The sequence below is a fragment of the Penaeus monodon genome, chromosome 26, assembly GCF_015228065.2.
Source record: "Penaeus monodon isolate SGIC_2016 chromosome 26, NSTDA_Pmon_1, whole genome shotgun sequence".
NCBI lineage: Eukaryota > Metazoa > Arthropoda > Malacostraca > Decapoda > Penaeidae > Penaeus > Penaeus monodon.
The window spans coordinates 11,571,298-11,588,797 of record NC_051411.1 but is presented as its reverse complement, the minus strand read 5'-3'; the positions used below and the strand labels follow the sequence as shown (position 1 = coordinate 11,588,797).

General features: G+C 39.9%; 1 protein-coding gene across 1 annotated transcript in view; it reads left to right on the top strand.

The window, feature by feature from the left end:
* The window catches only part of LOC119589925 (liprin-alpha-like), a 26,598-nt gene that overhangs the window by 8,592 nt on the left and 506 nt on the right, over positions 1-17,500 (top strand). The window contains exons 2-14 of the mRNA XM_037938584.1: positions 1,395-1,604; positions 2,408-2,535; positions 2,873-3,052; positions 4,080-4,284; positions 5,493-5,588; positions 6,568-6,739; positions 6,938-7,137; positions 7,753-7,973; positions 8,119-8,466; positions 8,594-8,717; positions 8,939-9,083; positions 10,405-10,558; positions 14,125-17,500. The exon at positions 14,125-17,500 is cut by the window's right edge and continues 506 nt beyond it. Of these exons, the coding sequence (XP_037794512.1) occupies positions 1,395-1,604; positions 2,408-2,535; positions 2,873-3,052; positions 4,080-4,284; positions 5,493-5,588; positions 6,568-6,739; positions 6,938-7,137; positions 7,753-7,973; positions 8,119-8,466; positions 8,594-8,717; positions 8,939-9,083; positions 10,405-10,558; positions 14,125-14,373 (2,432 nt within the window). The 3' untranslated portion in view covers positions 14,374-17,500. The remainder of the gene's footprint in view (positions 1-1,394; positions 1,605-2,407; positions 2,536-2,872; positions 3,053-4,079; positions 4,285-5,492; positions 5,589-6,567; positions 6,740-6,937; positions 7,138-7,752; positions 7,974-8,118; positions 8,467-8,593; positions 8,718-8,938; positions 9,084-10,404; positions 10,559-14,124) is intronic.

Here is a 17,500-nt window from a genome sequence, read left to right as displayed (position 1 = left end):
TCGGACCGAGGGAGCGAGTAAAGTGTCAGAACTCGATGAGGAAGAGCATTATCAGGAGGCGCTTGAGGTAAACGAAGTAACCGAGAGTTGGGGCCAGTCGCTCGCTCCTCCCCTGGCAGCTGGAAGCGAAAATGGCGTCAGCGCTGGAAAGACAGGTAGAGGCGGTTTGGCGGCGCATCGGTTTGGCTGTCCTTCATCCAAGTTGTGTAGGACCATAAAGACTTAAATATTTACCGCAATATTGTAAATACCGTTTTTGCTATCGTGTTCGTGTGGCTTCTCATGAAGATAGGAAAGCGAGCTTATCTAGAATATGCGTATATATATATATATGTGTGTGTGTGTGTGTGTGTGTGTGTGTGTGTGTGTGTGTGTGTGTATGTATGTTGTTGTATGTATGTATGTATGTATGTATATATGTATGTATGTATATGTATATATGTATATATATGTATATATGTATATATATGTATATATGTATATATATGTATATATGTATATATATTGTATATATTATTATATAGAATATAGTATATATAGTATATATGTATATATTATATATATATATATAATATTATAATACATATGTATATTAATATATGTTATAATCATATATATATATTTATATATAATCTTATAATTGTATATAATATATTATAAAATACAACAAGATACGTTACAGAAATAACATAATTGAATCATGATGCTAACATAAGATTCGGTATCTCGTTAACACCAGTCAAGCACATAAAGTTCAACATATCCAGACTTTCGTATTCAGAACATGCAGTCACACAAATTTTCATACAACCCCATAAATTCCGCGCTCGACCTAACCTGCATCAAGCCAGCACCCAGCCTCCTTCCCAGGACCTAAATCCGGCAACTCCACCCTCCCCCCCACCCCATCCGCTCAACTCTCCCCCTCCACAACTCCTACCCCCTCCAGCAACTCCTCCCCCAACCCTGCAAATGCTCCTGACCTCAACTGTTCCCAAGGCCCCCACCTTCCCCCTCCAACTCTCCAAATGCCCCAACCTCCTTAATTGCCCCAACCCTCTAATTGCCCCATCTACCACTTTTCAACCCCCTAATTGCCCCAACCCACCCCCAACACCCCTCAATGTACCCAACCACCTCTAACCCACCCACCAAGCCATCCACTTGCCCTAACCCACCCATCAACCCCTTTAACTGCCCTAACCCACCCACCAACCCCCTTAACTCCCCAGCCCAGCCTCCAACCCACCCACCAACCCCCTTAACTCCCCAGCCCACCCTCCAACCCGCCCACCAACCCCCTTAACTCCCCAGCCCACCCTCCAACCCGCCCACCAACCCACCCACCAACCCACCCACCAACCCGCCCCAGTAAGAAAGTTTCCCGCCCGCAGATCACAGCGAGAGCTCGAGCAACCAGCTGGCCGAGGAGATGTCGCAGCTGCGCGTTGACAACGAGAAGCTGCTCACGAGGAACCGCTCGCTGCAGAGGGAGGTCGAGGAGCTGCGGAGGGTCAAGACCATCATGGAGGAGGACGTGCAACTCAAGCCCCAGATCAACCAGATGACCATGGAACTCACACACGCCAAGGAAGCTCTCTCGGGTACGTGGGTCTTCTGCGGGTGGTGGGAAGGAAGGGCGGGTCTTCGGCTGGTCCTTCAGGTTGTTCTTCGGGTGATCCTCCGGGTGGTCCCACAGGCGGTCTTTTGGGTGGTTCTTCAGGAGGTCCTACAGCTGGTCCTTCTGATGGTCTTTCACCTAGTGGTTCTTCGGGTCATCCTTCGGGTGGTTTTCCAGGTGTTCCTACAGGTGGTTCTTCTTGTGGTCCTGCAGGTGGTCCTTCGAGTAGCCCTTCACCAATGAGTGGTTCCTTGGGTGTTCTTCAGGTGATGTTTCAGGTGTTTTTTTTTTTTTATCTTTGGGTGGTCTTTAGGATAGTCTTTCTTGTGGTCCTTTGGTGCTCCTTCAGGTGGCCTTCCGGGTTCTTCTCTGGGTGGTCCTTCAGGTGGTCTTTTACCTTTGGGTGGTCCTTTGCCATCAGGTGGTCCGTCGCTGTTTGATCATGAGCATTTAGTCCGTTATGTTAAATGGCATATTTATCATACATGATTACACTTCATTTATATCTCAAAAAGTGTATTTTCAAGGCTTTCAAGATATGCTGAGGTCAGGATTTGTTCGATATCATCATTTTGCTGATACTATAATATAGAATTCATAAATGTTAGATACTCTCTGTAGATTTTTTTATATTTAACTTCCGTAAAACCTTAATTGAGATTCAGACCTGAAATACTGGCCATGGAAGTCATACGTTTGGGAAGTTAATTGGCACACATGTTATATAAACTTGTTTTTTTTTCACGATGGTATGATTGATCTGTAACTTCTCGCTCTTTTTTGCAGCCTTAAAGGCGGATAGGAAGCGTTTAAAGGCTGAGAAGTTTGATTTACTGAACCAGATGAAGCAACTTTACGCGACGCTTGAAGACAAGGAAAAGGAACTGAGGGATTTTATCAGAAACTATGAGCAGGTGAAATTTTGTTTTCTTGTGGCGGATGCTGTTTTCCACACGCATACACGCACACATTTTAAAAACCACATAAGTCTTTTTTTGTTATAATACAGGGTACTTTACTACTGTACATATTTATTTTCAAATGCATTTTTACCCTGCCCCTCCCCTCTCCTTCCTTCACGCAACTCACCCACCCTCCCTAATTCCTCCTCCACCCACCAACCCACCCTTCCTAATTCCCCCTCCCCCCAACCCACCCAAATCCCCCATCCCCCCAACCCACCCTCATTCACCCTCCCCCCCAACCCACCCACCCTCGCTAACTCCTCCTCCTCCCCCCCCCCGCCCGCAGCGCATGAAGGAGAGCGACGAGTCCCTGAGGCAGCTGGCGGCGGAGCGGGACGAGACGGAGCGCGAGAAGTGGAACATCCTGAAGCACGCGCGAGACGAGTCGGAGCGAGTCGTCAAACTCTCGGCCGAGCTCGGGGCCAAGGAAACCACCATCAGGAAGCTCCAGGAAGAACTCGATGCGGTAACTAAGGGTGTTAGGGGGAAGTGTTTGGGAAGTGCGGGGGGACAGGGAGGAGGGGAGGGGGAAATTTTTAATTATATTTTATTTATTTATCTATTTATTTATTTATTTATTTATCTATTTATTTATTTGATGAGTAGGGGACACGAGTAGGGGATTTTTGGATTTTTTTTTGGGGGGGGAGCGGGGGATTTTTGGATTTATTTGGGGGGGGAATCGGCAGGGTTTTCTTAGGGAAGCTTGATGCGGTAACTACGAGTGTGGGGGAAATGTATGGGGGGATTTTCAGATAGTTTAGGGAATCGTGGGAAGGGGGGGGGGTTAGATAATGAGGGGAAGATTTTAATAAAGGAAACGATTTAGGTGAACCGGGAGACTTTTCAGATGCTTGGGGGGGGGGGGGGGTCGGGAGGGTTTCCTTCGGGAAGAATTCGATGCGGTAGAACGAGCGTGGGGGAAATGTTTAGGGGAAGCGAAGGAGATATTTAGGGGAAATGGGGGATTTTTTTCAGATATTTAGGGGCATCGGGAAGGGTTTTTTTTTATTTTTTATAAAGAAGTTCCAATAAGAATTCGATGCGGTAACGAGTGCGGGGGAAATATTTAGGGGAATAGGGAATATTTTCAGATATTTAGGGGAATCGGTGAGGGGATTTCAGATATCTAGGGGAATCGGGAAGGTTTTCACAAAGAAGCTGCAGGAAGAACTTGATGGATCCGAGTTTGGGAAAATGATTGGGTTAACCGTGGGGGGGGGGTGCTCAAAGGGATTCGGTATCGATGGGGACTCCGGGAAGAAAAATGAGATTGGGGATGTTGAATGAATTAAAAAAACATTAATGTGGATAGAACAGAGCTTTTTAGTTATATAATAATTGCTATAAAAGGGAGGGTTGTAAGGGTGACAGTGGAAGAATGGATAAGAACGTCATTGTAGAGATTTTCAATGGCTGAAGAATTCCCCCCCACGAGAGCAGTTCCAGTCATGGGGACTGACCTACAGCAGTTTTCCCCTTTGCAACTGCAGGTCCGCAAACAGCTCATCTCTATGGGATATCACAGTGATGCCGAGTCTGTCAGGACCAACGGGCTGCCCACGCCCACAGCTTCAACGCCCGCCTGTTCTCCCTTGCCCCTCTCCACGCCCACGCCCACACCCAACGGCCGAGGCTCATCTGCTGACTCGGGCGTGAGGCTGTCGAGTGACAGGGATTCCACAGCTAGTCATGAAGGTATGTGAGACGTCCCTTTTTCACCGCGTTAATATTTCTCTGGGCGGGAGTTTGTGGGATAAAGTTATCTTCAGGGAGGGTTTAAAATGTCTTTGTTTTCATTTCTTTCCTTTCTTCATGTCAAGTTTGTTGAGAGAGATCGTTCTTTGATTGTTTTTTTTTCTGTCAGATTAGAATTAAAAATGGTTTTTGTGTTTTGTAATGGTAACGGGTCACTGTTATAGCTCTCTTGATGTGTGGTGTGCAGTGTTCAGCTTAATTTTTTTTGATAGCCTAATATACATGTATTTCGTAGTGAGATAGACATAGGAGTGTGTTACCAGTTGCTACATAGTAATAAGCAAATAGTTTTATTTTCCAGTAATAATCAGAATTTGATTAATACACCTAATAGAAGTACACCTCACTAGTAGTTGAGTAATGATGACAAATTTTCATTCTTCAGATTTAGCATATGAGCACATTTTTTAATAGAATTAGTCAGGTATAGAATTGTAAACAAAAGGAAACGGTATTCATGCATTTAGTTTTCACACACCTTTCAGTGGTTATTGTAGCCCTGTACTGATTACTAGTATCTTCATACGGACCATATTCAGAAGCACATTGCAGCACGTGGATACACAAAAGAAGTGAACTATTACCAGAACTTATGGAATTATAAAATAAATTTGTTTACTTTTTTCGTAATTGTCAAAGATTCACGAGAAATCAAATTTTGTCGTGGATTGACATTGCACTTTGGGTAAAAGAGGAATGGTGATGATAATATTTTCTTCACATATTGCCTTACAAATCACAGTGATTTCTCCTCCCAGAACATAAATCCCTCCCTAATTTTAAAACAGTTAAATAACTCCAACAAATACCCTAAAATTAGCATTAGATTTACCAAAAATCTTGTCATAATGTGTATGCCTACAGAGTCATACCATAACTAATTTTGAGTAGAAAGCTTCATGAACGCATCTCAGTCCGTTTTTCACCCAGTTATTTAAATGCCTGATTTTATATACCCGCTTTAAGATAACCACACAAGTCTGGATATTTTTCCCTTTTTTTAAAGAGTTAAATCCAGGCCCAGGGAACTCATGCTAGACCTAAAGGGTGTTTTTCCGACACACCCGAAGAGTCTGGCTTTTTTTTTTCCCTTTTTTCGCCCCTTTTTTCCCCCTGCTAACGCAACGGAATACCCGGATCCTCTCTAGGCACACCTACCATTACTGTGGAACGAGGATCTCTGGACTGTGACACGCTATCCATATGCTCCTCTGCTACAGCTGCTTCCCACTACTACTATGCATGTACGTTGCTGCCTAGACTGTTAGTGGCCGCCTCTCTAGCCCAGGGGGTTGGCTGTGGCACCTTCAGAGGGGGGAGGGGGAGGGGCAGGGGGTGACTTCTGTGGCCCTCCCTGGCTCAGTAGGGGGTGTTTCTGGCTCGATAGCTACGTGTGGTTTTGAGTGAACGTTTATATTTTATAATGTTTAGGGTGTGTTTGTTCCTGTAATCTTTGTGATTTGTGGGGTAATGTGGGATGTTGATTTCTGAGCGATTAATTGTTTTTAATCGATGCTATTATTATTATTTTTTTTTTTTTATTAGGACATGTTGATGTGTAATTCACAAAGCTCAGTCAAAACCACTAGTAGTTTAGAGTTCAGATTGGGTCTTGTTGAAGACATTGCATGACCTTTTAGTGTTATGAAAATATATCTAATTGAATGCATAAGAAGATTAGATCCTTGGAATTCTTTCCAGATCTCATCGTTATAAAGACTATAATTATATGAACTGCAGTTTAAAAGAGTGCCCTTACTCTCTGCTTTCTGATGACTTTAGATACTATAAAAGCAAAATTCATGATTATAAATATGCTCTGACATATTTCAGCTTCACGGTTCGTGAGTCTATTAAATAGCATGGTCCTTTGAGGGGAATCTTTCCTTCTTGTTTGTCTTTTGTCACTAAGGCAATGAAATGGGAATTTCTTTTCAAATCAGAATTGGAGAAAAACATTCAACTCAATTTGCACAACTATGAGAAAATATGCAGATGTTTATCTACAAAACAAGCTTGTCTCCTTCCTTTAAAATTAAGAAAAGATCTAAAAGCAAATGTCTTGCATAAGCTACCTTAAACTTGAGATGTTTGAAAGGTCCCTTTATCCCGTTTGCAATAATCAGGTAGATTTAGCATATATTTGGTTACTCTTAACTTATAGAATCCACCGTAGGACTGCTTTTTTGATTCATGAAGTTGGTGTGGTGTGTGTGTGTATAGGTGGACCAGGAACCCCTAAGGAATCCCCGTCTCTATCTCCTCTGTACGCCACGCCAGTATCTCTACGAGGGGAGGACCGCGAGGACCGGGGCGGGGACAACACCCCCACCAGTGCCCCGACGCATTCGGCCGCAAGTCTCAACTCGTCGGCAATGAGTGGACTTGCGAGCAGGTATGTGACGTGAAAGGGGCTTATCAGAGGGTGTTTCAAGTGTGTTTCAGTGGTCTTATTGGTATATACTCTTGATATAATCAGATTTTATAAGAAGGAAATTAAGAGAGAGAGGAATCTATTTTCGTCTCCTCTTGTTATCGTGAGTAGCAAAAAGACGAAGTTTCCAAACCAAACTCCTCAACACGTCCATTTCAGCAATGCTAGTACCGGGGGACTGAGTCGGTCAGCGGAACAACTTTGCGAACGTTTAGCCGAAGCCGCGGAATCGTCAAAGATAAGAGGTTGTAGCACACTCACGAGGAAGAGCCACAAGGGAGGAGGTACTTGGGGGTCCATCTCGAGAGTGTTCGCTCGCCAGAAGAAGCGTGCGGCCCTTGACGCCTCGTTATATGATGGTAAGGAGAAGAAAGATCAATACTGATGAGGATATACCTTGATCATAATAAGTGCTTACAGTGTGAAAATCTCGTTGTTTACTACAGACCATTTTTTGTGTACAGATGCAATTTGCTTATGATCTGTAGGCATTTTCAAATATGTAAAATCAATATTTACTGTAATACCATCTTTTCTGTTGCTTAATTGTAGGCATATCAAGCTCAGAGGACCTCCCGTCCACAGTGAACCATGCTGATGCCAAGCATCCCTAGATAACATTGCACCTTACTAACATTGATATTGTCTTTGTTTTGTCAGAGCAGTGTGTGTTAGTATACAGTGTACTGAATAATATAATTTGTTTTTGTCTATTTTTGTAGGTAGGACTTTGACAAAAGAGGCAGACCATAAAGCAGTATGCCTTGATATTTTTCTTTTTGACGCATTTCTGTAAACTTATTATTTTCTTAATAACAAGAAACAGAATTTAGTACAACGAGTGCAAACTAATAACGTAAAGTAAGCCGTACTAACCCAGTTCCAGAGTTCAAGTTCATAGCATTAGAGTAGTTACTACGTAGCAGACATAACCACCACGTAGCTAAACCCTTTGTTGCTAACATGACCTGTAGGAAGCGCGAGCGACAAGCGTGCCTCGTGGTCCCCAAGTTCATCTCTGTGTGCCTCGCCCCTTACTGAGGAGAGTTACTCCGAGAAGCTCAGATTACTCGAGGAGGCTCAGCACATTCCTCTCGAGAGATGGAAAGCCCCAACTGTCCTAGCCTGGCTGGAAGTAACCCTTGGCATGCCTCAGTATGGTGCCATGTGTGCAGAGAATATTCGAAGCGGAAAGGTAAAACCCCGTGGCTTTGCTTCCTCATTTTTTGCGTAAATATTGTAAATAAGCTACGTTGCTTGAGCACTACTTGTGGTCTTTATGAATTTATGTAGGGATGAGTTAATAGCGGTTGGAACGTGACACCTCTCCCCGCCTCCAGGTTCTCCTAGAGCTCAGCGACTCTGAGTTAGAATCCGGCCTTGGAATCTCGCACCCGATGCACCGCAAAAAGTTAAGGTTAGCCATCGAGGAGCTTCGCGAGCCGCGGCTGACTCGCTTCCCCAGAATCTCCGCACTCAATCACACTTGGGTTTCCTCCGAGTGGCTTCCAGACCTTGGCCTTCCTCAGTATGCCGATGCCTTCGCCAACAACCTCGTGGATGGGAGGCTCCTGGAGGCGCTCACGAAGAAGGAGCTGGAGAAGCACCTGGGCGTTCACCGGAAGTTCCACCAAGCATCGATCATTCACGGTGTCCATCTGTTGAGAATCGTCAGATTCGATAGACAGGTAAGGCTGAAAGCATTCACGAAAACCAATCAAAATTCTTCATATAGGAAAATAATTCATCCGATCTTCTGTTTTGAGTACATGAGTCTCATAGGAACTGGTAAAATAAAATATATACTCGCGGTAGGTGTTAGCGGAGCGCCGACGGCAGTGCGAGCACGTGGACTGTGACCCCGTCGTGTGGACGAACGTGCGGTGGGTCCGGTGGGCTCGCTCGGTCGACCTGGCGGAGTACGCAGATAACCTCAAAGGTATACCAAATGATGACCTATTTCTTGGCTTTTTCTTCCGTTAGTTCTCTTATTAAGTAATTCTTTATAATTACTGGTATTATATAGCGTGTTGTTGATATGTAATAGTTACCCATTAAGATTGGATCTTGAAATAAAATACATACAATACTATATTATTTTGCATCCAATGCTTGGTTTATCCACCGTACCATATATTTAATATTCCCACTGAATTACAGACAGCGGTGTTCACGGCGCCCTCGTGGTTCTGGAGTCGTCCTTTACTGCGGACACGATGGCCACGGCGCTGGGTATCCCACAGTCCAAGAATATAATCCGCAGACACCTGGCAACTGAAATGGAGGCGCTTATTAACCCCGCCAGGTCGGATTCTTGTGTCTTGTGGGATTTAATAATCTTTGTAGTGGTTATCGTGCTTCCATGCATGCTATATATCATTTTATTGTTTATACAGTACACTGTAATTTTGTAAACTTGGAGGTCCATGGATATTCATGCTCAGGCAAACGTATTGAATTTAATGAAGTTATTATGAGATTTAGGTAAAAAACAGACCATTCCAGAACAAAATAAAGTTATCAAATCTGATTTTCAAAATGATATAATATCCTAAGGGTATATCTATGGCTTGTTTTACACGTAGCGAGTCGTTGCGAAAATTGGTAACCATGCCACACACACTCCTGCTCCTTTCCTTATTAATTGAGAAAGTGACGTCCATTGAGAGACTAGGGTAATGATAGTTATTGGCAGTTGTCACGTATGAAAGTGCATATCCGTAATTATGCGTTAGAAAAAGTTTCCAAAGTCGTTTGTCACAAGTAGAGTGCTCTTGTCTGAAAGCGGTCTTTTAAGGCGTCCTCTGTATGCGTCATAAAAGTTCATTCTGGATTAAAGTTAATCCAAATCCACAGCACTTACATAGAAGATGCAATACACACTGCTAAGCGCACGATCAATGTGATCATCAGTAAATTGCCGTTTTACATGAAAAAGCGAGTGTCTGTGTAATGGCAAATTAGCACTCACCCTCTTAAAGTTTCATATTATACGCTAATGCTGATAAGGAAACGTTTGCTAAAGAAAAAAAATATATATATTATATATATATATATACATATATATATATACATATATATATATATATATATATATATATACATATATATATATATATATATATATATATATATATATATATATAATATATAATATATAGGGTAGTATTATATCAGACCGATATATGTGTCAGTACAAATTATATCTGAAGTTTGAATATCCCACAATTTATAAAAATAATATTAATGAATCTTCACATACATCTTTGACATGAAGATGTCAGAATTTGTTTCGTTATTGTTTATTGTAAATATGAAAGGCAACTCGACTCCATCTTTTCTATGGAAATGATGAGTTGCCATGACATATCAATAGGATTAACTTGTCCTCTCAGCGCAAGCGCAGGATTAAATCTAAGCTCAGAAGTAAATCCTGGTCTGGAGGTGAATTAAAAATTAATCGTTAATGCTGCCAATGCGCATATGCCTAAGAGATCTGGCTTAAACTTTAATACTAGATTAACTTCTATGGCGCGTACAGGAGACGCCCTTAGGCTTCACATCTTTTAGGCAACCAACTTGCAGCGCTGCGTAATGGCGTCTTAAGAGCCTCTTTTCCCCAACAGACAGCAGATTGAGGAGCAGGCTCGCTTCGCCAAAATGGAGCGGCGCCGGCAGGAGAAAATGGCGGCCGGGGGGAGCCTCGGCCGGTCCTTCTCCAGAAGCTATGGCACGGGGCTGGAGAAGGGCGAGAAGGACAAGAGGCGAGCTTCCTTGAGAGTAAGGGCACCATGTCTTATTTCCGGGCGATTTTAGGATATGGCTTAATAGTGAGCTTCGATTATTGTTAGCGAGTACCTAACTCTTTAGATTTGTCTTTGACTAATTCATACAGCAGGCAGATAAATCATGTAAAGCATTAAAGAGGATGTTGTAGCTTTGGAATGCTTTAGTGATTCCAAATATTTCTGAATAACATGAAAATAAATCACATAAATCCCTTCTCACAATATATTCGCTGCCACGTCACATTACCTACAATAGACCATTTGTAGACCTGCATGTGTGCCAAATATTTTAGAGTGAGAGAGAGAGAAAAAAAATTATGAGGATTATGGTCAATGACTTAGATAAGGACATTAGTATTAGATTTTGGTAACCGATGCCAGCCAATTGGAATTCGGAGAACCTTAGTATAAGTATAACTGGGTCTGAATTTACACCTGATTACTAATATACATTTTATTCTGCAAACACAATCAGGAGTGGATAGCTGAAGTTAGTAAAACTGGACACCCAGAGTACAAATGTTTCACATCTTTGCACTGGCTTTCATAGGGGCAGTTTACTTGCTGTTGAAGTGTCTGGCATTATACTTTGCTCAGACCAGAAATAATTACTGCAATGTGTTTCACTGAATGTGCTCAAAGCTTTGCCAAAAAAGAAAAAATTATGATGTATTGGCAGTTTTTAGAATACATTTATGGCTTTACTACTGCCTCTTTGGAAAGCTTTGCTTGTGAATGATTGACTACAACTGTGTACATCTGATCTCTGCTGGTACACTTACTGTAACACAGCACACTGTGTGGATGCACAAGTTCTCCAAAGAAAATGCAAAATTTGGATGTATAGTTTCACTTTCAAGGGTTTGAATGATGCTTTTATGCAATCTAAAAATGAAACATTTAAACGATTTTACATCTCCTTTTCTTTATAAAAGTTAGCAGGGCCGTCAATTCTTTTTTGGTGTATAGAATTGCTTTGAAATGTATGTTTGTTGTTGATGTTGAGCTTCCTCAGCTTTCAGCTTTAAATTTTTCATAGGCTTAGCATTTGCCACCAGATTTTTGTATCCCAAAATTTAAAACAAATTTACCTAACATATACCTTTACTTGCTGTTTCTAGAATGTTTGAATGTAGCTTTATAACATCAGCTGCCGGACATCCATACCATGCCATGTTAATTTTTTGCTTCTCTTTGAACAAGTGTTCCATCTCCATGCATTTTAAGCGGCATTTGTCTACAGTGACACTATTTGTCTTTAGTGCAGGGTCTTTCTGGAACCTATTAGGGAGTAGAGCACATTAAGATACACCAGAAACAAATTAGCTGAACCCTTTTAGGAGAACTAGAAAAGATTCAGCCACACCCTCACTAACTCTCCCATCCTTCTCTTGCCCTTTGTCTGTCCTGCTTCCGTTCTGTGCTGCACTTCGCAACACTGATGGGGGGATGCCCAGCCTTTGCAGAAAAAGGTTTGCGCATTTCCCACACTCCCATCAAAGGTATAAGACGCATGTTGCAGTACTTTTTTTTTTTTTTGTTAAGATTAAGTTGGTTCTTTAATTTCATATGATGCTGGTTACTTCCTACTGCTTGTCTGGTAGATGAGTCATATCTCTTGGTAGTTGGTTGATAAAATGTTAAATGAAAGAAAATGCTGAAGTCAAGTAATACTGTTACTTGCAAAACTGCTGTAATGAAAGGATATTTTCCTGGTACTCTTCTTTACACTCTGTACAAATGGTTTGACATACATATCCAAGACAAGAATGTGATGCCCAGCTGCAGTTGCTTGCTAATTAAATACATTTCTTTCAATGTGAAAAATATATGAAGAAATTCTTGGATTCAGTACTAATCCTGATATATTCTTAATTTCCAAACATAAATTGACTCAGAAAAGTTTGTCTTTCAAGCTTAGCTGTGCCAGAAACACAGGGACACTTATTAGATTTCTGGAACTGATTTCATTGTAGGTATCTTTTTTTTTTTTTTTTTTTTTTGTGTGTGTGTGTATTTTATGAAAAGGAATGAAGTCAGTTGGCTGTATGCTCTGCCATAATCAGAATATGGCATCAAGAAAAAGCAGTAGTTGAAGTAACATTTTGTCAAGACATATTATCATATAGTTTTATTTTGATTTTTACAAAACCCACTTCATATTTTTCTAATGGTCACGGAATACAAAGTTTTACAGTTGTAAAACCCAAATTCCTGGTGATATGTACACACACCAAATTCAAAAACATGATCACTGATTACGCCTTATTTCACCTTGTCCCTAAGTTTGGCACTTGGCGGAGCTCACAGGTACTATCCTAGGAGACATCCTACCCCGCCTGCATGTATGTATTCCTTGGCTTATATTTGTTCTATCTCCTTCACTGCCTGCAACCCTGGTCTTAATAATTTGTGGTCAGAGAATGGACAGACTTATATTTGTATGAATATATTTCATTGTGTGTCATTGTGAACAAGATGTATATATTAACAGAATTTGCAAAGGCTTCCCTGCTTTTGCAAATGATCTAAAGATCTAATTAATGCATCAGTTTTGTCTAAGTAAAGAAGAAAATATATAATTTTACCTAATCGTAGTATGACAGTTGGTTGCAAACAGTATTTATTTCTTTGGAATATAAATGATATACAATTACTTTCAAGATGCAATTAGATTTTCTTACTTAATTCTAAAGGGAGTAAAATTTGTTGGCCTCTTTGGTGTAAACCTATGCAGTTAAACATGCATGAAGTATATACTTGCATTTTGCTGCTTATTGCATGCAAAACCTATCTTTTTGTGTAGTCATTGGATGTCAGTTCTATTAGATAGCTTTAAATAGTCATACCATTGTTCTATGAAGTTAAATGAAATTCCAAAGTAAAGAGTTATTATACATTCATTATCTGATGTATAGTGTATATCAAAGAAAATTTTATAACTTCTTAAAAGAGTAGATGCTCATTATTTATTTGTTATTCTAATTAATTTAGTTTTATTATTTCATATTTTTATTGAGAACTAAATGTATACATATGTGAATGATACCATATTGATATAAAAATTACTTTTCTGAACTATTAAAATGCTCTAAAACTCCTATTTTACATATTCTAAACTTATTTATTGAGGATGACTAGATTTTGCAAGTAATTCTGTGCATTGTAGTATAGACCTTACAGAGACAATGGTCTATTACCTTTTGCTCTTCCTCTATAGGGTTGTGAACCTAGATTTATTACTATTTAAATTAAATCTTAACCAAGTTTATAGCAAACAGACTGGAATGGTAAGCAAAATGAAAGATTACTCTTTTCTGCAAGTTAAGTGTATCTTATCTATTCAGTACTTATATTTATATTAGACAGAGCTCTTTTATACAATAAGATATGAAATATGAGCTGAGAAAATCATAGGGCTGTTATGAGCAATTTTGTTATAACCTTTCTGTAGTTGGGAATTTATTTTCTTTAGTTTTAAGTTCCTGCAGCAAAATTTTCACCCTATCTAAACCATCTACCTATGTTAACTCGCTAACACATACACAATACCTACAGGGATCTCTCAGCCGTGCTCTGGGCCTTCGTCTGCGAGAGGAAGCTGCCGCAGGAAACCATAATGGAGGAGAATCTTCCTCTTCTGGTGGCCAGTCTCCTGCTGTCTCTGCAAGGACAAATATTCATCATCCTCACCACACACGGCCACGGTCCTCTGTCATGCCTTCAGCTGCTTATGTTCACCATGAGACTCACCGTCGCGTAAAGAGTATCGGAGACATTGAGACTATAACTGTGACACCTGTTTAGCAATACTCTTGCCAGCGATCACGTGACTGGTTCGCTGAAAGTGGTGGTGGTGGTGGTGGAGGTGGTGGCGGAGTTTGCACGTTTCTGTGTTCTCCAGTTTTTAATGTGTTTAATTAAGCACAGTAACCAACTTATCAGGGTGAATAGGATGTAGAAGTGTGAAAAAAGAGCATGTGTGTAACGTAAATTTTAAAAGAGCTTAATAAAGATCTCTTAAGTGTTGAAAGAGGTTCTTGTGCCAGCATCTTTGGCAGCATAGAAATAAGGTAAAGTCTCTTTACTAATGTATATCATATGTACATATGAAGTAGCTGCCAAACCTTATATTCCAAGAAATTACAAGACATGATAAAATGCTCAGCACTGAGTATACTGCCAGTTGATGCAACATCACATGGAAACACAAATTCATATCGAAGATGTTTCTTCTAATTTCATACTAGTCGAGTACAACATTTTCAACAGCCCCAGGGACCACAAGCAAATCGCCTTTTCTTTGTGGTTAGTTGTCAGGCTGAATGTTGAAGAATTGCAATCATGCATGGCGTAACAAGATGCTGATGCAGGACATAGTTACAAGTGCACCCCAGAATTTATACCAAAGTTTTGGAAAGTATAATGTGCACCCACCTAGTATGAGTAGGGAAATAGCCATAAGAATGTATTGACTAAGTGAGATGGAAAAATTGATGGATAGAGAGACACAGATCTGGATGTTCTGCTCAAAAAAATTATCATTAAGTTAAAATGAAAACAGAGACCTGACGAGATTTGAACAAAGACAGGGACCAGGCAACGCGCCATAATACAGGGTTCCAGTTCAAACACATCTGAAGTATCAGGACAAAACCATGGTCTTCATTTTGCTACACCAGTCATATTTGTTAGTCCTTATCTATTACGCTCCTGTGAACAACTGTGAGATGGCTCGAGTGGAAGCAGTTATGGTGACGAGACTGCAATTTCTGACCTTTGAGTAGTAGCAAGAGTTATGATAAATTTGTGTACAGCCTATGTATCTTTTGTACTTAAACAGCAATGAGTGTGTATGTACTGCTATGTGAGTTTTATAACTACTTTAATGTCCTATTAATCACTTGGTTGTCGTGTATTTGAATTTTATGTATAGAGGTCCTTAATCTGAGTGTACATTTTTTCTTCGACAACTGAGAGGTCATTGATTAAACAATATTATTTTTTGCTTTAGAGTAGATTGGTAGTTATCAGTATGCTGCTGAGCACAATATTACAGGTTACTTTATGAAAGTTCATATTTATTAGCAATGTATACTGATTGAGCTCGACAGAAATTGCATACTATTTACTGTGTGTGTTATGTCAATAATGAAATTTCTCCTATTGTGAATGTTACTAGTCAGGTTCCATTTAATTGACAAAGGGAAATTGTTCAGCATATGTGACCATGTCAGGAGTTGCATGATCATATAGCATCATATTTATATGATATGGACATAGATATTTGAATATTTGTATTGAAAATAGTCTTGGCAATTATCTAGATAACATTATGTCATATGCTGAATCTCTAAGCTTCTTGCCAGGAATCAGTTGGTACAAAACAAATATCTATGCTAATGAAAATGCTGTTTTATCCCATCATTAACTAACATTGAGAAATGCTATATATCAATGACAGGAAGGAAATGCAGCTTTATGGTTTATACTCTACAATTATTGTAAATGTTGATGTGGCCACATATTGTTGACTGTAAGCTTTGCATTTCTATTGGATGCAGCCATTGCTTTACCTACACAAGGTGAAAACTTTGAGAGAAAGTAATATATAATCTAGACAGGAATTTGATCAGAATTCTGCCCTAAAAGTCCTTGACAACGTTTACTGCTCCAAGAACTTCGCTTAGTTTCAAACTTCTGTAATGACTAAAATTGAAAAGTGAGGTGATGCCAGCTTATACATGGGTGTAAATACATTCATTAGAGGACATTAAATGGGTTCTTACATAAACACATTTCAAAAGATTTTTGTTTGTGGTGATTTTTCTTTCTCCACTTACTAATGGTGAAAGTATCAAATAAATGTCAAAGCAAATAATGTCAGTGGAAGTATGAATTGCTATTTCTCAATGTAGAGTTGGTAAGCCTCATCTTTCGTTCTACAAAATTGAAAGACCTACTCTTAGTTTAAAGAAGTGCTTTAATGTCATGTCATGTATGGGTGCATTTAGAAGGAATTTTTTTCATCATAGGGAAGAGGGAGGAAGGGAATGACCAGCTGATGCAGGAAACTTCCTCAGCTGGCATTGATCCTTCTTCATCTACTTCTTGTGAATAATTTCCCTTCCAAGCAGCCCAAGAATGAAACAGAGTGAGAAAATAGCGTTGTCATCCAAAGCAAGTGCATTGTATTTTTATATCATTGTAATTTATGATGGTATGTTGGATTGTAAATAAGAGAATGTTGGCAGGGTCGCCATGACCATATGTGTCAGTAAACATAAGCTATTGGATTCATAGAATATGGGGTTTATCAGTGGTCCATTCAAAGAATGTGACAATAACTTGCATCATGTACAGATAAAGAAGTCATTTCATCCCTGAGATATATAATCATTTATATGTTAGTGAGACCTGCATATCATCCACTTGACCAAACCTTTTTTGAACTTTAGTGATAGAAAAGTTGTAAACACTGTAGTTGCATTACAATTTAAATGTTGTTGTACATTCTCTGAACTGAAATCACTGATGAATAACCATTTGCAGAAAAAGTTGGAAAGGCAATTACTCCAAAAATTTCAACCATGATACAAAGTTCAAAGAAATAGCTGTTTATAATGAGTACAGTCTTGTATTTTGCCATAGACAAAATTTGTGAGGAACATAATTTGCTTAAAGTGTAGTGCTTGGAATATGTTTGTGTACAAGCAAAACAAAAAAACAAAACAAAACAAAAAAAGAGCAGCTGTAAAAAGATTGTTTGGAGTTCATATCACACATTACAAAATAGAGTAGATCCTTTGTCATAGCATTTTTTGAGAGAAGGAAAGGAGAGGTGATTATTATTTTTGCACAAACCAATGTTTTTGTTTATCCAGACATTTTGGATTCAGTGTTTCACAGAGTTCAGAACGAGGAAATGTATTTA